Consider the following 17,751-nt stretch of genomic DNA (forward strand, 5'->3'; position numbering starts at 1 on the left):
ATATTTTAGAAACCTAATGAGTTCAGAGTATTTCTATACTACTTTCACTTAAGTTAATGATTTAAGGTCTTCTTCCGCCACTCTTGTCCATACATACCTGTATGGAGGCTATGTAGATGGATAGATATGCGGGTATATTATAATCAGAATGTACATTTATCCATGTCTATAGATTTCATTCTATATACATCACATTTATTATTCTGTTCAATGGTATTTTGTATCATATTTCCATTATTTCTATCTATAACATTTTTAATCCTCCTTTTTACGTCTTCTCATGTCACCAAAACCTGTGGGGAAACATAATGTGATTATATGCAGCATCAAGTACAAATGTAACTGAGGTGAGATGAAAATAAAGTTTAATTTATCATCCTGGGATTCTTCTTTCAAACGATTTGTGTTTTTATTTTGATATTCTCCGCCGGAAGTCAGTCTTTTATTCCGCCTGTCATCGTTTTATTGTTGAAAGCAACTACCGGAAGTGTGTCCTAACGGCTCCTAGCTTGACGGACAGGCGGCGGCTGCGGCGGAGATCACCGGGATACGTTCCTCATGAACCGGGAGCTTCACCTACGAGGTGTCGGCGAAGACTGAAAACATATAGTGTTGTAGACCGTGACAGTTTAAAGTATCTTTGGAGTAAGTGCTGAATATCCTGGCCGGTAAAACCTGATGAATTTCCCCCGAGATATCTGCCGGCTGCTCGGTTTGGGAGGCGGTGAGTAGATCCACCGCTCGGCCGTGAACTTGGAGTTCAGTCAGAAAAGTTACCACATCTGGGATTTTATCATTTTATATCGAAGAACATCTTCCAAGTTACGATGGCACCAATAATATATTGTTAAAATGATACATGTAATATATAAACTCAAAATAACGTTTAACAAATGGGTAAAATCTAATGATGTTAACGAACGTTAGCTAGCAAACACAATTTAGGCTAAACAGCTGCTAACTGACAGTTTAAATGAAAATAATGTGTAATAACTTGTTTTCTTACATAAGTGATGTATAACTTATAGAACTTAAATCACCCTGTGAATGGCTGGTTTAATTTCAACCTGTTTAAATTTAGCTGTATTTAATTTACCAGTATATAAAATGGGAGGTAGCCTAGTTATTGTGATATTGACTAACGTTAAGTTCTTTGTGTATAAATTCTGCTGTAAGGGATCATTTGGCTTAATCAAGCTTTAATTAAATTAAATCTGGCTTTTGGTGCAACAAAATGGACAATAGGGGGGAAACAAAAATAAATTAGATTTGGTTTGGTTTTTTCCACTTATTTTAACCTGAATCCAACCTCAAGTCATATTGGGATGCACCAGTCCTATAAACCAGATCAGTAGCAATAGGACCCAGATCTTATCACTGATACAATTAGACAAATACAGGAAGGTTTACACATGTTAAATCAGACATAAAGAGAACACGGCTATCGCATTGTTGTTCCCTGTCAGCAGATAGTCACAAATAAAAGAACACATAAAGAAAACATGTTGCACTTAATGTTGAGTTGCTGTTATGGTTTAGTTTTAAGATTGTGATAAAGATGTATTTGATCGGATTTTACTTGTGCTGGTTTTTATATGTTTACACTCAGCTGGCAGGGACACCCAACCAAAAATATTTGACTGGCAAATGAGGTGTGCCACAACAATGTACAGAAACTGGTTCGGCTACAAATGCAACCTAAAATCTCTCAAATGGTAAACCCAGGTTTTTTTTTATAATAACCTGGGTTTTTATTTAACAAAGTATGAATAAAATGCAGATTAAATGGTCTGCACTTATATAGCGCTTTTCTACCTAGCTGGTACTCAAAGTGCTTTACATTGCGTCTCATTCACCCATAGCTGACCTGACTCACCGGGGGCAACTAGGGGTTCAGTATCTTGCCCAAGGACACTTTGGCATGTGACATGGCAGCTGGGAATCGAACCACCAATCCTGTGATTGGCAGTCAACTGCTCTACCCATTGAGCCACAGCCACCCCCTAACCCTAACCCTGATCCTGTGGAAGAATCTGTGAACTCTAACAGTATTAACCCCGTGTAGAAAATTTTTTTTCTTTAAAACAAGGAGACTCTAGATTTATTGGACCAGTCCGAAATTTCAGTAAACCTGCAGTTCTGGTAAAATGTGGAGTTTCCTCCATGAACCATCGTGGATGTTTTCCTGTTTTTAGTGAACCCTATATCGATCTAAACACATTTACTTTGACCTCTTGTTGTCTTCTCCAGATTCAGATAATTAGTTTTATCCTGCCTGGTTTATCCTGTTAACTAACCAGTTAGTTGTGTAGACTGGATATCAGATCTGGACCCTCAGGTCTGTGAGCCAATGAGAAAAGGTGTCACTTCAGTAAGAAGTGATTTCATGGCGTTTTAGCTCCTTGTTGCTCAGAAGACAGTGAGTCATCTTGTTTCTATTCATGTTTAAGATTAATATCTCGGCTAAGATTTTAGCCTTTTTCCATTACTTCGAGGCAACTCTAAGCAAAAAAAAAAATCACTGCACACAATCATCATTCATTTGGAAATGTATGTTTTGTTTTGGTGACTAATAGTTTTAGTGAGCAGATTTGTGACGTACAGGACGCTTGCCATAATAACATAAACAATTATCTTTGGCATGAGCTTTGTCTCATAGGTTTTCTTCATAATCAACCCCTGTGCCCTAAAAGTTGTTCACTTCCTCTGACCAAGCTGCAAGTGAGCAGCAACCATTACTCAACTGAAGTGACTAAGAACTTAAATTATACAAGCAGCATCCTTTAAAACAGTAAGATTCTGACCTTTGGTGTCTGCAGTGTGGCTTTTGTAGCTGCACTTATTTCAGTTTCTGGTTGAGCAAACGCCTACATCCTAAACACAATCTTCTCTTCCTCTCATTTATTTCTTCTAAATTAGGTTGATTTGAAATCAGTGTAAGTTTCCGGCCATATTCATCATCCCTCATTTGTCTTTGGACTGTCTCGCTCTAGTACATTGTGCTCCTTGCGTTGTCATCTCCTTATCTCCTTATCTCCTCATGTCTGAATATGCACTTGTATGTTTTTAATAATAGAAAAACTTGTGTAGTCTTCATTCTATTTTTTTTAGGAAAGATGCAAGGTATGTATTTATTTGGGAAAACAGTGTTACCATTGATCACTTAGATTTAAATTCTGGACCTAAATAGTGTATCCAGTAAATCTAAATTCAGGGTCTACTTACTAGATTTATTTAGTTTAGTTTTCATTGTATCTGTATGTTTTTCATTTTTCATTTTCACATCTTTTTTTTCATTTTTTAAAAACTAATTTCTCATAAAGGCTGCATACAGTGAAATGTCTTTCACTCTTTTCAATGCCCTCCTCACTTCACTCTTGCTCCTCCAGTCACCTCTTCTACTTTTCATACTTTTATTTTCCTCAACTCTTCAAAGTACTCCTTCCATCTTCCCATCACACTCTTGGCAGCTTTCAATACATTTCCATCCCCATCTTTCACACTAATCGAGCATACAAGTCCTCATTTACCCTTTTGTTTGGCCTTTGCCACCTTTCTCTCTATACATACCTGGATTTACTTGTTGCACCACTAAGTCTCCTTGTCCACTTTCCACTTCCCTGGTGACACACCAAGTACCCTCCTACCTGTCTCCCTGATCACAAAAGCCGCAGTTGTCCAGTCATCTGAAAACACCACCTGACCTCCACCCTATCTGATACTCTTTTCACTGCCAGAACATTCCTGACAAACTCCTCTTACAGAATTACTCCTTCATTCCTCTTCCCAACCACACCATGGTAGAACTACTTAAACCCTGATCCTAAGCTTCTACATGCCTTGCTGCATTTCCACCCGGACACACAGTATGTCCACCTTCCTTCTCTGCATCATGTTAACCAACTCTCTAGCCTTCCTTGTCATAATTCTAACATTGAAAGTCTGTCAGTTCTACACTCTTGCCTTTCCTCTTCTGTTTCTGCCTACAAACACCCCTTCCTCATCTCCTCCTTCGAACAACAGTAGCCTAGTTTCCATCAGCACCCTGTAGGTCAGCAGCCCTGGTGGTGGTGGTTGTTACAGGCTGCGACTGATCCAGTATGGAAGTTGTGTTGATGATTTGCATGTTTAGTTTGGCTAATGTTTTATGTCAGATGCCCTTCCTGACACAACTCTCTGCATTTATCTAGAATAGACCTCTTCTGGTTGCATTGTTAATGTTAAGTAAGCAAAGTAGTTAAAATGGAAAACCTTCAGTTTATCTTGTGTTTGGCAGCATGAACCATACAATTTAGGAGTTGTTGGATTATGATATTTTTAGCCAGGCATTGTTTATCTTAGGTCTAAAGTAATTAGAAGTTATTTGGAAACATCAGCAGCTTGAATTGGCATCTTGTCTTTTGCGATGTAATTACTAGCAGCATTTATGTTTTCTTATTTTTCTTGTTTTAAGACACCTTTTTGCAGAAGGACTCTGCTGAAGTTTGCTGAGTGTTTTTTGCCTGTCGTGGATACACCCCCAGAGCTTTTCATGTTCTGTCCAGTGGTTAGTTTGCATTTGGAGAAACAAAATGGGGTTTTTGTAAGTAATTTTTTAAGTATATGTCAAATGACTAAATGTAAGCAACATGACTCGCTGAACATGTGGATGCTCAAAGCGTTTTTTTTTTCCTGCAAAGTGAGTGACATACTTCATAATGTCAGCTTGCACAACAATGCCAATATTAGTGTAGGTTACAAGATAACACTTACGTTAATTATTTCCTCCCATTTTAGAAGCATATTAGTGCATATATATCTAAGAAGCCCAACTGTGTTATAAATTGCCCTAATTTGTCTGTTTTTAAAGGATAGTTAACATGTTTACTTGTTTTTCACAATAAAATAATTTGAAGGAATTATTCCACCTAGCACAATTCCTTCTCTCTCCTGTATATATACAGTATATAAATTCAGAGTAGTGAGTTTTACACAACGTCACGACTTGTGTGGCCTATTTGTGTATTTGAATAAAAATCTTTATTTGACAATAGAATTATCCTTTTCCCCCTCATCACACACAACATTAAATGTTGTTGGTGGTTTTAAAATTGTGGTGGACAGGGAAGGGGTCACCATGTGAAAAATGTGATGCTAGCCATGATTGACAGGAGTCAGCACAGTGCATTGCAGCATGAGTCGGCATATCAGCACAGACTGAGTGAGCGCAGTGAACCCTGTCCAGAACATGAAGGCAGCGAGGTGGATTGAAGGTGGATTAAATACGCTGTATTCTCAATAAAATCGAAGTAAACTTCCCTATTTCCCTGTTTTATTCATTGTATTTGTTCGGCATGTATATTTAACAAAAAGACAAACTGAAAGCTGATGCACAAGAGATGCAGATGTTTTCCCATGGGTGTGTGTTTGAACAAGGGGAGGAAACTGTCACAAACTCACTCTCTGGCAGCTTTAGTGTTTGGGTTTTAATGTGCTATGTAAATATTTTGAACGTAAGTTAATGAAAACCAGTCAGACCTCCCAGTCAATGTGCATAATCATCATCATTCATAATGTCATCATAGGACAGCAGTGGATTAGCATTCAATGTAAATGTGGTATATTCAAACCAGCACGTTTGATTTGTCCCCAGATGAATGCGGTATGCATTAAAATCAAACCAATATGAAATGTAATTGTGATCAGATGTACTTGTGGCATACGTATAGCCGCAGTATAATAGCTGCACATCTTAGATGTGTGTGATGTGAGATCAGTTCTACTTTTATTATGTCCTCCAGGAAAGTTGAGTTATCATGGATGCTAGTTTCTTGTTGGTGGTGTCTTCATATTCACAGACTGAGCACAAAGTGAATTCTAGATGTGAGTGAATTGTAAACAGATGTAGATTTTCTGCTGGTGACTCAAACTGAGGCAAAGACTCAATGTTTTAATTTGATCAGAATTTTTGCGCGTATCCTAGAGCTATGTGATCTGAACAGAGACACTAGAACTGAGACAGTCCAAAGTAAAATCATCGACTGGACAATTGAAGATGTTTTCTCAGTCACGCAAGAGGCTTCTAGAGGTAGAGGTACGTTCCCCGAGTCCTAGGTATTTAAATCTTACGGCGTTGCTTACACCTCAGTTTATGGGAACCTGTTTTGACGTTAAAGCCAGATGGCAATATAATTTTTTCTCCGTATTGAATGAGCTAAATTATTGAAATTACTCCAGACACGTTTGCAACTCTTTTGACGTGTGTTGTTTTGTATGTCTGTGTGCACATAAATGTTTGCGTAATAAAAACTAAGAAGAGAGAACATGAGGTGTTACTGTATAGGTGAGGAAGAGTCATTTGTTAAAAAAGGATACCATTAGGAATTTTAAACAGTCTTATGATTATCTGTAATAAAGCCCCTGAAAACATTGAGGTTGGACAGCGGAGAGAGAACCTCTAATCTTACTAACATAATCACCTGACTACTCTTTTCAAGATGCTATGCTTGTTGCACTTCACTCTGAATCCAGTATTTCGTTTTGTTGGTGCAAATACTTGTACAATAATGTAGTTATTCTATGTTGTTAAGATGGGATTGTACTTTGGTTCCAACCCTATAATTTAGCATTGGCAAAGTGCAGATTGTTATCTAAAATAAAAAACATGTTTTACACTCACAAACATCCTCTCTCTTTCCCTTTCTGGTTATTACTCATGGTCTTGACAAACAGTTTCTGCTAATTCCTAAGGATTCTGAACGCATCAGTGTATTCCTGGACAGTTTCCTTTCTTTAACTTGTATCTGTCAGCTGTTTATGTGTAAAGGAAAAGATTGTTGGCGCAAGAGTCTGCAATATACACTCTCAAAGTACTTATTACATGTCATTTATCCTGAACATGAATCCCGTTTCCCTGAATAAACATTTTGACTTTCTACAGTCTCCTGATGAAAAAGTTTCCATTTGTTGCACTCAAAATGTGGTTATATAAAAATAACTCTGCTTTCTCATACTGACCATGGTCTTGTTTTGGTATCAGGAAACAGTTTATTTTTTCAGATCAGGCATCATGCCGATTTTTCCTTTTTATTTTTCTGTCAGTGCAAAATGGTACTCACAGTTGTGTTCTTTGTTACAAAATGTAAATAATTCCCACTAATTCACTCTATTTAGCATAGAGATGTTATGTAGAATCTGTGTTTTATTTTAGACAGATTTTTTGGTTACATCAGGCAGGAGAATCACCTAAAATTTGCAGAACATCAGAACGTCTATCATTTAGTTAGTGCTCCAGTACCTCCTGTAGAACCACATAAAGTAAAAATTAAATTACCCAGAACACACCCCTAGTAATATGTATTTAGCATCAAAGGTAGACAAAATAAAACAAAGCAGCAGATTTCCCACCTTTAATTCCATTTGTAAGTGAAATAAAGGCACATTTTGTCCTACCTACTGTTTAGCATTTGACACATAATTTAAAAGGTTTGCATGACACCAGAATGAAGTAGTTAGGTTAGAGTAGAAATGTGGGTTCATTCCACTGACGTCTTTCTACTGGAAATTACATCTGTGGCCTCAAGGCCAGAAAGTTTTATAGTGTTTTGTGCAGCTGGTTGATGAGATAAATCTCCAAAAATTGAGTTGTTCCACTGTATGCTCCCTGACTAAACCTGAAAACGTGTTTGTTTCCAGACTGTTTGAAAAGCAGCTGAGCACAGCTAGCCTGCCTTGACAGGAAATGACCAAAATCAATACCTTAAAACCCCACTTATTTGTAAGTGGGTACACAGAGTGTCCTTTAGCAACATGATTAACACAGTGAATGTTGATTAGTAGGCAGCTATTCACCACCTAATGCAAGCTTAGATTTTTTATCATCTGTGACAAAAGAATTGACAATAAAATTTAGCAAACATCAGCAACTCATTTTTCCAATGATTTATTGAAAGTTTAAACTTTTAAAACTAAATCAAATTTGAATCCAGTATTTCACTGCTACTTTAATGTGTCTGTTAGAGAAACCTTTACTGTTCATGCCTGGTTGACGCAAGTCTTGCTGCATCAGTTTTACATCAGAACTTAAATGTTACCACAACTTGTATTAGACTACAGGTTTCACAGTGGGTAACACTCCCAGCCTGTTACTTAATAAGATATTAAAACAGGGAAAAGTAGTCTTGTAGCTCCATTATTTATTTTGACTGAATGTACTAAATCTGAAGTTAAAAATATCCTTTCTCCCTCTTTGTTTAGTTTGTCTCAGAAATATTGTCAGATTCTACAGGAAAGCATTTACATTTTAACAGACTTGATTAGTTTCACAGATGAAGTCCATATACAGACGTGGATGGAATGATTGGCACTTTTTAAACTGACAAAAGTAATAATATAAATGTACTAAAAATTAAGGGTGTCAATAATTTCATCCATGTCTGTAAATGCACGTATAGTTCCGATAGCTGTCACTGCACGCTGCTTAAATTCTTCCAGTAGCTGCAGTTTTCTCACAGCTGTTGCTCTGCTTTGCGTCTCTTGCAGTCACTTAACATGAAACACTCCTGGCTGTTCTGTCTCATGTTGCTGTAACTGATACGCTTCAAAGTGAGTGCTCATCAGCCAAAGAGGACAATTTCACTACAAGTCAAGTAGTGTTGGCTCAGCCAGTGGCAACTTGACTGAAATTTATTAACTCAAATCAGATTTAATCTTAGTGGATTAACATGGTTCTGTAGAAATGTACACAATATTTCTTTGTTGAATGTTTCCAAAATACCTTCTGGTATGAGAACGCTATTTCTGTCCAGAGGCCCTTTGGATATTTCTGGCATGGCAGACACTTAGTGTGGGGAGGATGGATTCCCCCCTTTCTACAACATATTTTAAAGGGCAACTTCACCAGTTTTTTTCTTGCCTTCCTGTCTTTCTAGGACTAAAGTATATTTCTGCTCATTGTACAGAGGTGGTAGACCTGCTCCTCCAGAACTCAAGGACATCATCAGAATACAATCTCCTCCAGATGACATCATCTAGTTAAGTTTTTCTAGAAACAGGAGTATTTAAAAACAGGGAAAGCAGAAGAGAGTTTATTACAATTTATATATAAATTGTATATATTTATATATATACTCCATAAACTAAAACCACATAGGACGCTGGAAGTTGAAAATTGGGTGTTTAACATTGAGCTGCAACTAACAATTATTTTGATAATGTATTAATCTTTTTTTTTTTTTTTTACATTAATCAGATAAAATCTAAACACATTTTCTCATTAGATGTTTTGCCTATTATTACTACTGGAGAAGTGTACTTTAAAATGTTTTGACATTTTAAACCTTAAAGAAAACACAAAGTTTGTCCAGTTTTGGGATAGTAAAACTTAAATATCCAAAATATAAATAAACAAAACAAAACAAGCATTTAGTTATACTTGGATAAAATTAGGACATAAACCTTTCACAAGTGGAGAAAATAAAGAGACTGTTACAAATTCCTGCCCGCTCATAAAAACTCACACATTTCGCACATTCTAAAGGCTGAAGAGCACTGGAAAGCTCTTCAAGCAGGTCTGGTTTCAAATCAAGATGGCTACTATGAGTGATTGATGGGTCAGATATAATAGCAGCTGAAGGCCATCTCTGCTCAGCCTGTTAATTATATAGAACTCACTGTTGCATCTAGCGATTATGTCCTGATGTTATATGCATCAGTGCACAAATGCATAAACGGGTTACTGAAACATGTAATATTTTACTGCTGCTCTAATTTGCTGCACTTTGTGCACACTTTATTGCACACTTTATCTTTGCTGTGCAAATATGAGCAGCTCAACTAATCAATAACGTCAATCGTTGACAACGAATTTCATCGATTTTATCGATTTTATGGATTAGTTGTTGCAGACCTATTTAACATGCTCGAAAAAGCTATAATAAAACCCAATCAGATTGCTTAGCTGAAATTGTGTTTCCATTTTTAACAGTTCAAAGCGGCAACTTCAGTATTTTCTGTAATAATTAATCACTAGTATTTAAAGAAGTGAGACATGTTAGTTTTAGATGTAGCTTTATTTCTCTTTAACAAAAAAGGACCTGATTAATTGTCCCCACAGAACAGAAAGTAAAAATAAAGGATAAAAATAGTTTTCCAACCAGTAAATTTCACTGTTTGTGTTAATTGTGCTGCCACAGAAGCCTCTGTATTAATTTTCAAGGAAGAATGGACGTGAAACCTTAAATATACAGTCAATTCATCAAATCTTTCTGCCAGGTGATGGCAGACACACTGATGGCAGGCTATGAGCCAAATGTAGTTAGCATGTTAAACAAGATAAAGTAGGTTTTGTCACGTGGTTTAATCCCACTTACATCTGTTCTCCTTTCAGTGATTTATATGAAACAGACTGATAGAACTACTGGCTGGGTAGAGCAGATTACAAAAACACGAACCCTTAATTGTCATTTGCCTTTGTGCTGCAGAGAAGGAGAAACATCAGACCTAAAAAAGGATTGCTCATTTTCTTTACTTCATCCAGTCAGGATCTGCCAGCTGCCTTGTTTTGCATGGGCACACATACAATAGAAAAAGATGTGACAATGTCAAATCTGAAAGAGATCTTAAAAGAAATGAATCCCACTTCCATCCCAATAGTAGGAATGTGTAGCGCATGTCATGACAAGTCTCTCATCACTTATAGCAAAACACAAATATTTCTGTCTCTAGATTGTCCACGTGACGAGGAGATGGAGGTTGAGAATGGAAATCCTGACCTGACCAACAGAAGAAACGATCAATGTTCATCTCAGGTAGACTGAAAGAAAATTATTAGTGTGTATGTTCATACAAAATCTAAAGCTACTTGAGTGTGTAAATGGGGAAAAAGCAAGTTAGTAAAAAGGTGCCAACGTTTTTCCTTTCATGCATTTTTAATATAGTAACGTCTACGTTTAATAAAGTAGACGTTACTCTGATTTTAAATCATATTATATGCATGTCAGTGTAGAGGTGGTTCTTTGTCTGTCTTCAGCAGGTCATGTTGACCAGTGAGGAGGGTCTGGATGATGATGAGAAGGCAAAGAGGAAAGCAGAGAGGAGGAGAGCTAAAAGGAAAGTGAGTAAAGGGAAACCAACCTGACTGACATGACGGTACACTGTAGGGCACCTTAGCAAAAGCTGTCACATTGCTTTGTGGCATTGCCACAATCATCCTCTGTGAATTGCTCGGAAAAATTATAATGATTATTCATAGTTCATCTAACTGAAATTAATTTATCCTCCTACATTCCACACTGCACTGCATGTGTTAATCTCCTGCTTTTTTCTGTACGTTCACCATACCTTCTCTAACTGTTCTGAAACTCTTTTTGTCATTTCTCACGTCTGCCTGTGTCCATACATGTCTTCACACCATCCCACAGCCACCGTGTCCATGCTCTTGTTTCAGAGACAGAAAGAAAGGAAGAAACTGGAGAAAGAGGAGAAGATAGATGACGCTTCACAGCACGTGAGAGAATGTCTTTATGAGCTTATGTATTGTCCATGCATTCAAGATTATATGAATTTGAGTAACTACTGTTATAAACACGAGTGCTATTCCTCTATTTATAATTTTAAGCTAATTTCTGAAAAGTTTAAATGTAATAATTGAATCAGGAAGAAGTGGCCGGAGCAGTTTCAGAGAGCGACAGTGAGGATGTATTGAAAGAGGAGGCACAGTGGACTGCGGTTTATCCTAGAAACAAATGCAGCGTACAGTCAGCCCCTGCCCTTGTGACGACAGGAAACATGAACAACTGCCAGCTGCCCCATGAGACCTCAGATGAGGTGGGCTGCAGTGGAGCCATGAATATGACTATGTTGTTGTCTTCAAACTACAGTAATCACATTTTATGAGCCTGTTGTTTTGTTGCTCTGATGTGTTTCAGGAGCCAGAGTGGGATGTCAGAAGTGCGTTTGTGGCCAATGCTGCCAGCCACATCAAACTCAAAGGCTGTAAGAACAGAGCAGTACAGATTTCTAGAGAAAACAAGGAGAATGAGGTGAAGAGTAGTCAGGTTATATACTTGACTCTAATTTATACTGCCCCTAATGTTGCCCCAATTCCTTGATGGTAGTTCTAACTGAACATTTAAATCTGTAATCTTCAGGCTAATGATGCCACTGGCTATAATGCACTTGCTAAAAGTGCTAAAAGCTGTGAAATCAGCATTAAATGCATTGTAGTAACAAAACGGTCTCTTGTGGTTGCAGGTGGGGAATACCAAAGAAATGAGGAGGAGGGGGGAGTCTTTGACAGGTGAATTTACCCATTAGATACCTGAGGTGGTAGTACGACCTACAATAAAACTCTATTATAAGTACAAGTAATAAAATCATGTCAAAGAAAATATGTACTGCTAAAACCAACAGAGATGGTTGTTGCTGTATGAGAATTAAAAAAAGGACACATAAGGCTGAAGCTGATTTGAACCACTTATGTACTGCGAGGTGGTTAATTCGAAATTGAAAGCTTAATAAATAAATAAATAAATAAAAAGAGCTTAGCAGGTTTACTATTGCAACAACACATCAGTAGGTTAAAACCAAGCTGTCTCACAACGGTTATGTTTTGCTAAGAATTCCACTTCCAACAAACTGAACTAGTAATTTGTTAGAATGTATTATGTAAATATAGTAGCTTGACGTTTAATATAAAATAGTGTACTCAGTAAAACTATAGGTATGTATAAGGGATAGAAATCATGGAAAACAACTATAGGTGTTTTTGCTACTAATGCAAAGTGTTGAAGTTAGTTTGTCACATTAGAGAAAACACATTTTGTCACATTTCCACAAAGTTAGATGGCACTGTGTCAATAAGTGTGTGTGTGTGTGTGTGTGTGTGTGTTATCCAGTGCAGGGCATACAGATGTTTAAACAAGGCCAGTACAGTCGGGCAGTGGACTTGTTTACAAAAGCAATCCACTGTGACCCCAAGGACCACAGGTGAGCTGAAATAAACCCTGTCCTCTCCTGATTGTACCACATCTTTTTTCCTGTCTCCTACATTCACTTTGGTTTATTTATCTCGGTCAGTGTGTCTAACATTTTTGTCCCTTAGGTTCTATGGAAATCGGTCTTACTGTTACTCATGTCTAGAGCAGTACTCCACTGCACTAACAGATGCTCAGAAATCCATTCAGCTGGCTCCTGACTGGCCGAAGGGATATTTCCGTAAAGGGTGTGCTTTGATGGGGTTAAAGGTCAGCACATGTTGTACAACAGACTAATTTGTTCCACCAAAAAGTGAAAATTGTCATTCTCTGTTATAATGTGACCCAAAGTGTATGCTGTCTGGTTTAATAATAGTTTTTAATGAACAATAATGTTAGAAAAAATTTAAATATCTCCAGTTGTTCGAATAGTTTTAACATTATGTGTTGTAATCTTATGACGATGTGCATATGCACCTATTCCAGCTGTATGGTGACGCTGAGAAGGCCATAGAGCAGGTGCTGAAGTTGGATCAGCACTGTAAGGAAGCTTCCAGTAAACTGTTTACCTGCAGGATCCTGCAGCTCATGGTGAGTCCTGGCTTCCGCTGTTATTATTACTTTATTATTCATTTTATTGTAGAATTATCAAATTGAAACAATTGAATGTTTTGCACATTTGCTGTGCTAAGAAATGTAGAACACAGTACTTAACTGCAGTATTCATCTTTGTCCAAATGTTGATTAAGTCGATTCTTCATCTTTTTTTTACTGTAGGAGATGGGTTTTCAGGAAGAACAGAGTAAAGAGCTTTTAGAGAAGTTCACCACCGTTCAGGCAGTGATCACATCACCGGAAGTCAAAGGTAAGAGTTCCCTGTAGTACTGATTCTGTCCACATGGTGACAGCACCATTCTGTTACAGTCCACTCATATTAAATTTGGAATCTTTGATCATCTAATGAGAGCACATATCTGATTTTCACATAAAGGAATTGTGCATTGAGCTCTGTTTTGAAGGGAAAACTGTTCACACTCTGAGGTCAACAAAGTAACTTTCACACACCAACCAACAAATATTAGTATTGTTTTAAAAAGCACAGGGCCTTGAATTAATTGTGGAATGACTGTTGGTAATGTAACTTTTGTGCACACAGAATATACTGGTCTGAACCAATGGGTTTTGAAGGTCATAACAATGTATAGCATCATTAGGTTTAATGAAATGCAGATTAAGTGTAACATGCTGACATCGTTTTAAACTGAAAGATGTGTGACTTTGATCAGACTTCTCCTTCCTCTGATGTCTCTTTATCTACTTTCTATTTCTTGACTTTTAGCACTGAAGCACATGTGTCTTAAGAACCAGACTGGGTAGGTTGTGTGCTTACTTTATCACACATATCACCGATGCAAATGACTTATGTTGCTTTAATTTGTTATTTAGACAGTCAGTCTCACATTATTGTCGTGATGTATTAATTTTGTCTTTCCTGTTCAACCACTGCCTCTCTCTTCCTGTTTTACAGGAGATGTTGCTCTCTGTGGGTTGGAAACATAACATTTGAAGTTGCAGAGAAGGATCTCTGGGAACTCTTTAAAACGTAAAAACCTTTGTGTGGGATTTGAGCTTTAAGAATAGTTGTAGTAGTGGTAATAGAGGTACTAGTGGTAGTAATGAAACGGTTCTGAAGCCATTACTGCTGCCACTGACAAATCACAACCCCCCCAGCTGTCCTGGCAGTCTCCTACATATTAACTGCGGCTCCCTAAAGATGAAAAATTCTATACAATATCCTGAGTCTGATATTTCTTCTCATAAGAGGACCTTTGCCTTTGTCTGCTGGCTTTATGTTAAGAAAGGAACACTAGGATTAGGTGCACTGGGGACAGTAGAGAGTGTAGGACATCTGTGTCTCGAAGGCTCTCAGAGCCCAGTAGTGTTTAGCGATCTAAGTTGTTGGTGACTTAATAAAGCCCTGCACCAAAAACAAACCCTAGTAGCAGTAGCTTTGGTAAAATCACAGTAGCTGTTAACATAATGCTGTTAGTGGGAGAACAGTAATACTGCTGTGCTGTAGCGTTATCACTACATTCAGTGGTGGAAAGGTTAGAGTACTGTTGTAATTATTATAATCATATTATAATAATTAATCGCTGCTTTGCCGTAGGTTAGAGGCTCTGTTTCCATGCCTACAGGTTTGGTGAAATTGAGAGCATAAGAGTTCTTCACGAGCGTTTCTGTGCCTTTGTCAACTTCAAGAATGCCAACATGGCAGCTGCAGCCCTGGAGAAGCTGCAAGTGAGTGATTAAAGAAAGGGAGACGAACAGACTTGATGTTCTTGGATGCTGTTGCCAACCCATCATTCTGTTTGGTCAAATGTGCTGTGTCCTCTTTTACAGGGGGTGGAGCTGGACGGCAGTAAGCTGGTGGTGAGGTACCCCGACCGCTGGATCCAACGGACCCTGCCCTTCATACAAGGGACCAATAGCGGACTCGGCTCCAGTGCTGAAGGAACGCAACTCAACTCAGCTGCCACAGGGTAATGACTCAAAATATGTAAATTAAGATTCAAGATTCAAAAATCTTTATTAATTGTAACTTCAATTATTTGAAATATAAATAATATAAAAATGGTCAGTGAGGAAACTTCAGAACCAGATTATTTATGATGTACATGTATATGAATCGTTCTGTTATTGTGATGCAGAGTCTTTGACTCTGGTTCTGTCCGTGCAGGTCCAAATTGAGGTCATCTATAAATGGAGATGAGTGCTTCTACTGGCGAACCACAGGCTGCCTCTATGGTGACAGGTGTCATTTTAAACACATATCAGACCATCAAGGTCAAGACAAGAAACCGTAGGAGCCAGAAATATGTATATACTCTGGCAATCCAAGCACCAGGGCATATTAAAGGATTTGCAAAGAAGAAGAAAGAGAAGAACAAGTCGCGTGGTGAACAGGGTGGAGGACAGGAGAGTGAGAGGATGATCCGCTATGACGAGTCAGTTATAGTATGTACTGTATCTGATAGACAAAGTCAGGGCTTGTGTACTGTACATGAGGTTTTTCTGTGTCCAGAGCTCAACATCAGAAAGGTGCCTAAACAAGAGGTGAGGAGGTCCTCAGAGGAAAAGAGTTAACTGCTAATAATAAATAATGATAAAGAGCTCCATTTGAATCCTAGAAAACTTCTGATCACCTCCTGCTCCCTGGTCTGTAGATAGTGTCATCGATCATCAGAAGGATTAATAAAGGTTAAACCATGCTGGAATCAATACAGCTCAGCGACAAACCTGTGTCTCTTCAGCATCACTGTTAAAATGCTTTAAAACGTTTTTTTACAATGAGATTCAACTTTTTTAAGTGTGTAAATGTTTGCACAAAACATTAAATCAGTAACCGGTGATTTACCACGCTTGTCTTTTGTATACTTTCACTTTTACTTTTAACTATCTGTTCCACTGAGCTGGTCATGTTGTGGGCTGAGGCTTCATATTTACTGGTCTTCAGCTTTTGAACCTTTTTACTGTAGTTTGAAGTCATTGGTACAATCTCCTAACCACAATGAAAAAGTTTTTTGTTTTAAACCACATATTTGCCCTGCTAACAGCTTTTTTTCACATCTCTCTGTATATTGAACAGTTTCATAGTGTCCCGTATAAAATATCACTTTATCACAAGCTACTGAATATAAAGTCCGTTCAGTCTAGTAGATGCATTATCTTGTACAATTACAATAGATTTCTTTTCTTAGTCAGTGAATTGCAACACTCACAACTGCACAACTAAAGTTACCACTTTCAGATTTTGTTCCCCTATCTTTTGAACAGGACGTCATCTTGGAGAAAAATGTAGGTAAGTAACTGCTACAGTTGAACTCTAGAGGCTCAACCTCATAATGGCTGTGCCAAAGATCCCTTTATAATCACCAGGGACCAATGTGTGTTAGTCAAATGAAGCATTTTATTATAGTTTTTTTTTTGCTAAGTCTTCACTCTACGTCTTTAAGACAGCTGCTGAAACACAAGGAGGGATTTTGGTTTTAAATGTTGAAGTATTTATTTATTTGGACTAATTCTGACACCAAGCTACAAGCTTCACTTGACTGTGAGAAAACATTTGGACTGAGATTAGCATGTGGTTTTTCTTCTGTCTCTTACAGTCTAATCGCTTTCGGAAGAGACGTCCACATGGACAATAAGGCCAGACAAAATTAAAGTCACTCAAAAAGCTGTTTAGCACATTTTTGTCAGCTTGGATTTGCAGTTTACAGATTATTACTGCTGTTCTGTTTGCAGAGTTGTCATGTTGATGCAGATTTCTGTTTTATTACTGTATCTCACCAGTAGTTTTCTGTGTCTAAATATAACTTTTTACTGCCATTGTTCTCAACACGTGTCTTTTTGAACACGTGTCTCCAATTGAACATTGAGATACGAGCCATAACTTCCCCAGAAGCTCAAACAGGAAATTGTGACGACAGGCCTCATACTTTCACACTGATCAAACATTTTCCTCTTACTTACCACAAGGTTTCATGAACTTTGTGTTCACAACATGAGCCTCGAGTTTATGTGCACACAGCTGTCGAGCCACAATGACTGAACTGTGCAACAAGCAACAGAATGAGTTAAACAAATGTCTCAATGTTTCACTTTCACTTTAAGTTAACACCATGTGCTCAGGCTGTGGTGCTTTACATACCATTTCTATTTAACTTAGTTATCAGATGGACTGAAGCTGTAAATGAATAGCACATGATTTAAAAAACTAATTAGAGTTATCAAAGTT

General features: G+C 37.7%; 1 protein-coding gene across 5 annotated transcripts; it reads left to right on the plus strand.

Moving 5' to 3' along the window:
* The first annotated feature begins 507 nt into the window (after nucleotides 1-507).
* LOC113162177 (STI1-like protein) lies at nucleotides 508-16,808 on the plus strand. 5 transcript variants are annotated; one of them, XR_003298793.1, is made up of 18 exons: nucleotides 508-724; nucleotides 8,940-9,011; nucleotides 10,705-10,787; nucleotides 11,009-11,092; nucleotides 11,426-11,485; nucleotides 11,635-11,805; nucleotides 11,907-12,020; nucleotides 12,232-12,277; nucleotides 12,876-12,966; nucleotides 13,082-13,223; nucleotides 13,440-13,544; nucleotides 13,731-13,818; nucleotides 14,293-14,326; nucleotides 14,482-14,556; nucleotides 15,152-15,254; nucleotides 15,357-15,496; nucleotides 15,694-15,936; nucleotides 16,791-16,808. XR_003298793.1 is itself a non-coding variant. In XM_026360208.1 (17 exons), exons 1-17 carry the CDS (start codon nucleotides 679-681, stop codon nucleotides 15,818-15,820), a joined length of 1,581 nt encoding a protein of 526 aa, XP_026215993.1. In that variant the 5' UTR covers nucleotides 508-678; the 3' UTR covers nucleotides 15,821-16,370. The 5 variants fall into 5 exon arrangements, 4 of the variants coding, with proteins under 4 accessions (XP_026215993.1, XP_026215995.1, XP_026215997.1 ...); XM_026360208.1 differs by lacking the exon at nucleotides 16,791-16,808 and having other exon boundaries at nucleotides 15,694-16,370; XM_026360210.1 differs by lacking the exon at nucleotides 16,791-16,808 and having other exon boundaries at nucleotides 11,012-11,092; nucleotides 15,694-16,370.
* The last annotated feature ends 943 nt before the right edge of the window (nucleotides 16,809-17,751 follow it).

Source organism: Anabas testudineus, chromosome 1 (genome assembly GCF_900324465.2).
Source record: "Anabas testudineus chromosome 1, fAnaTes1.2, whole genome shotgun sequence".
In the NCBI taxonomy this organism is placed as follows: domain Eukaryota; kingdom Metazoa; phylum Chordata; class Actinopteri; order Anabantiformes; family Anabantidae; genus Anabas; species Anabas testudineus.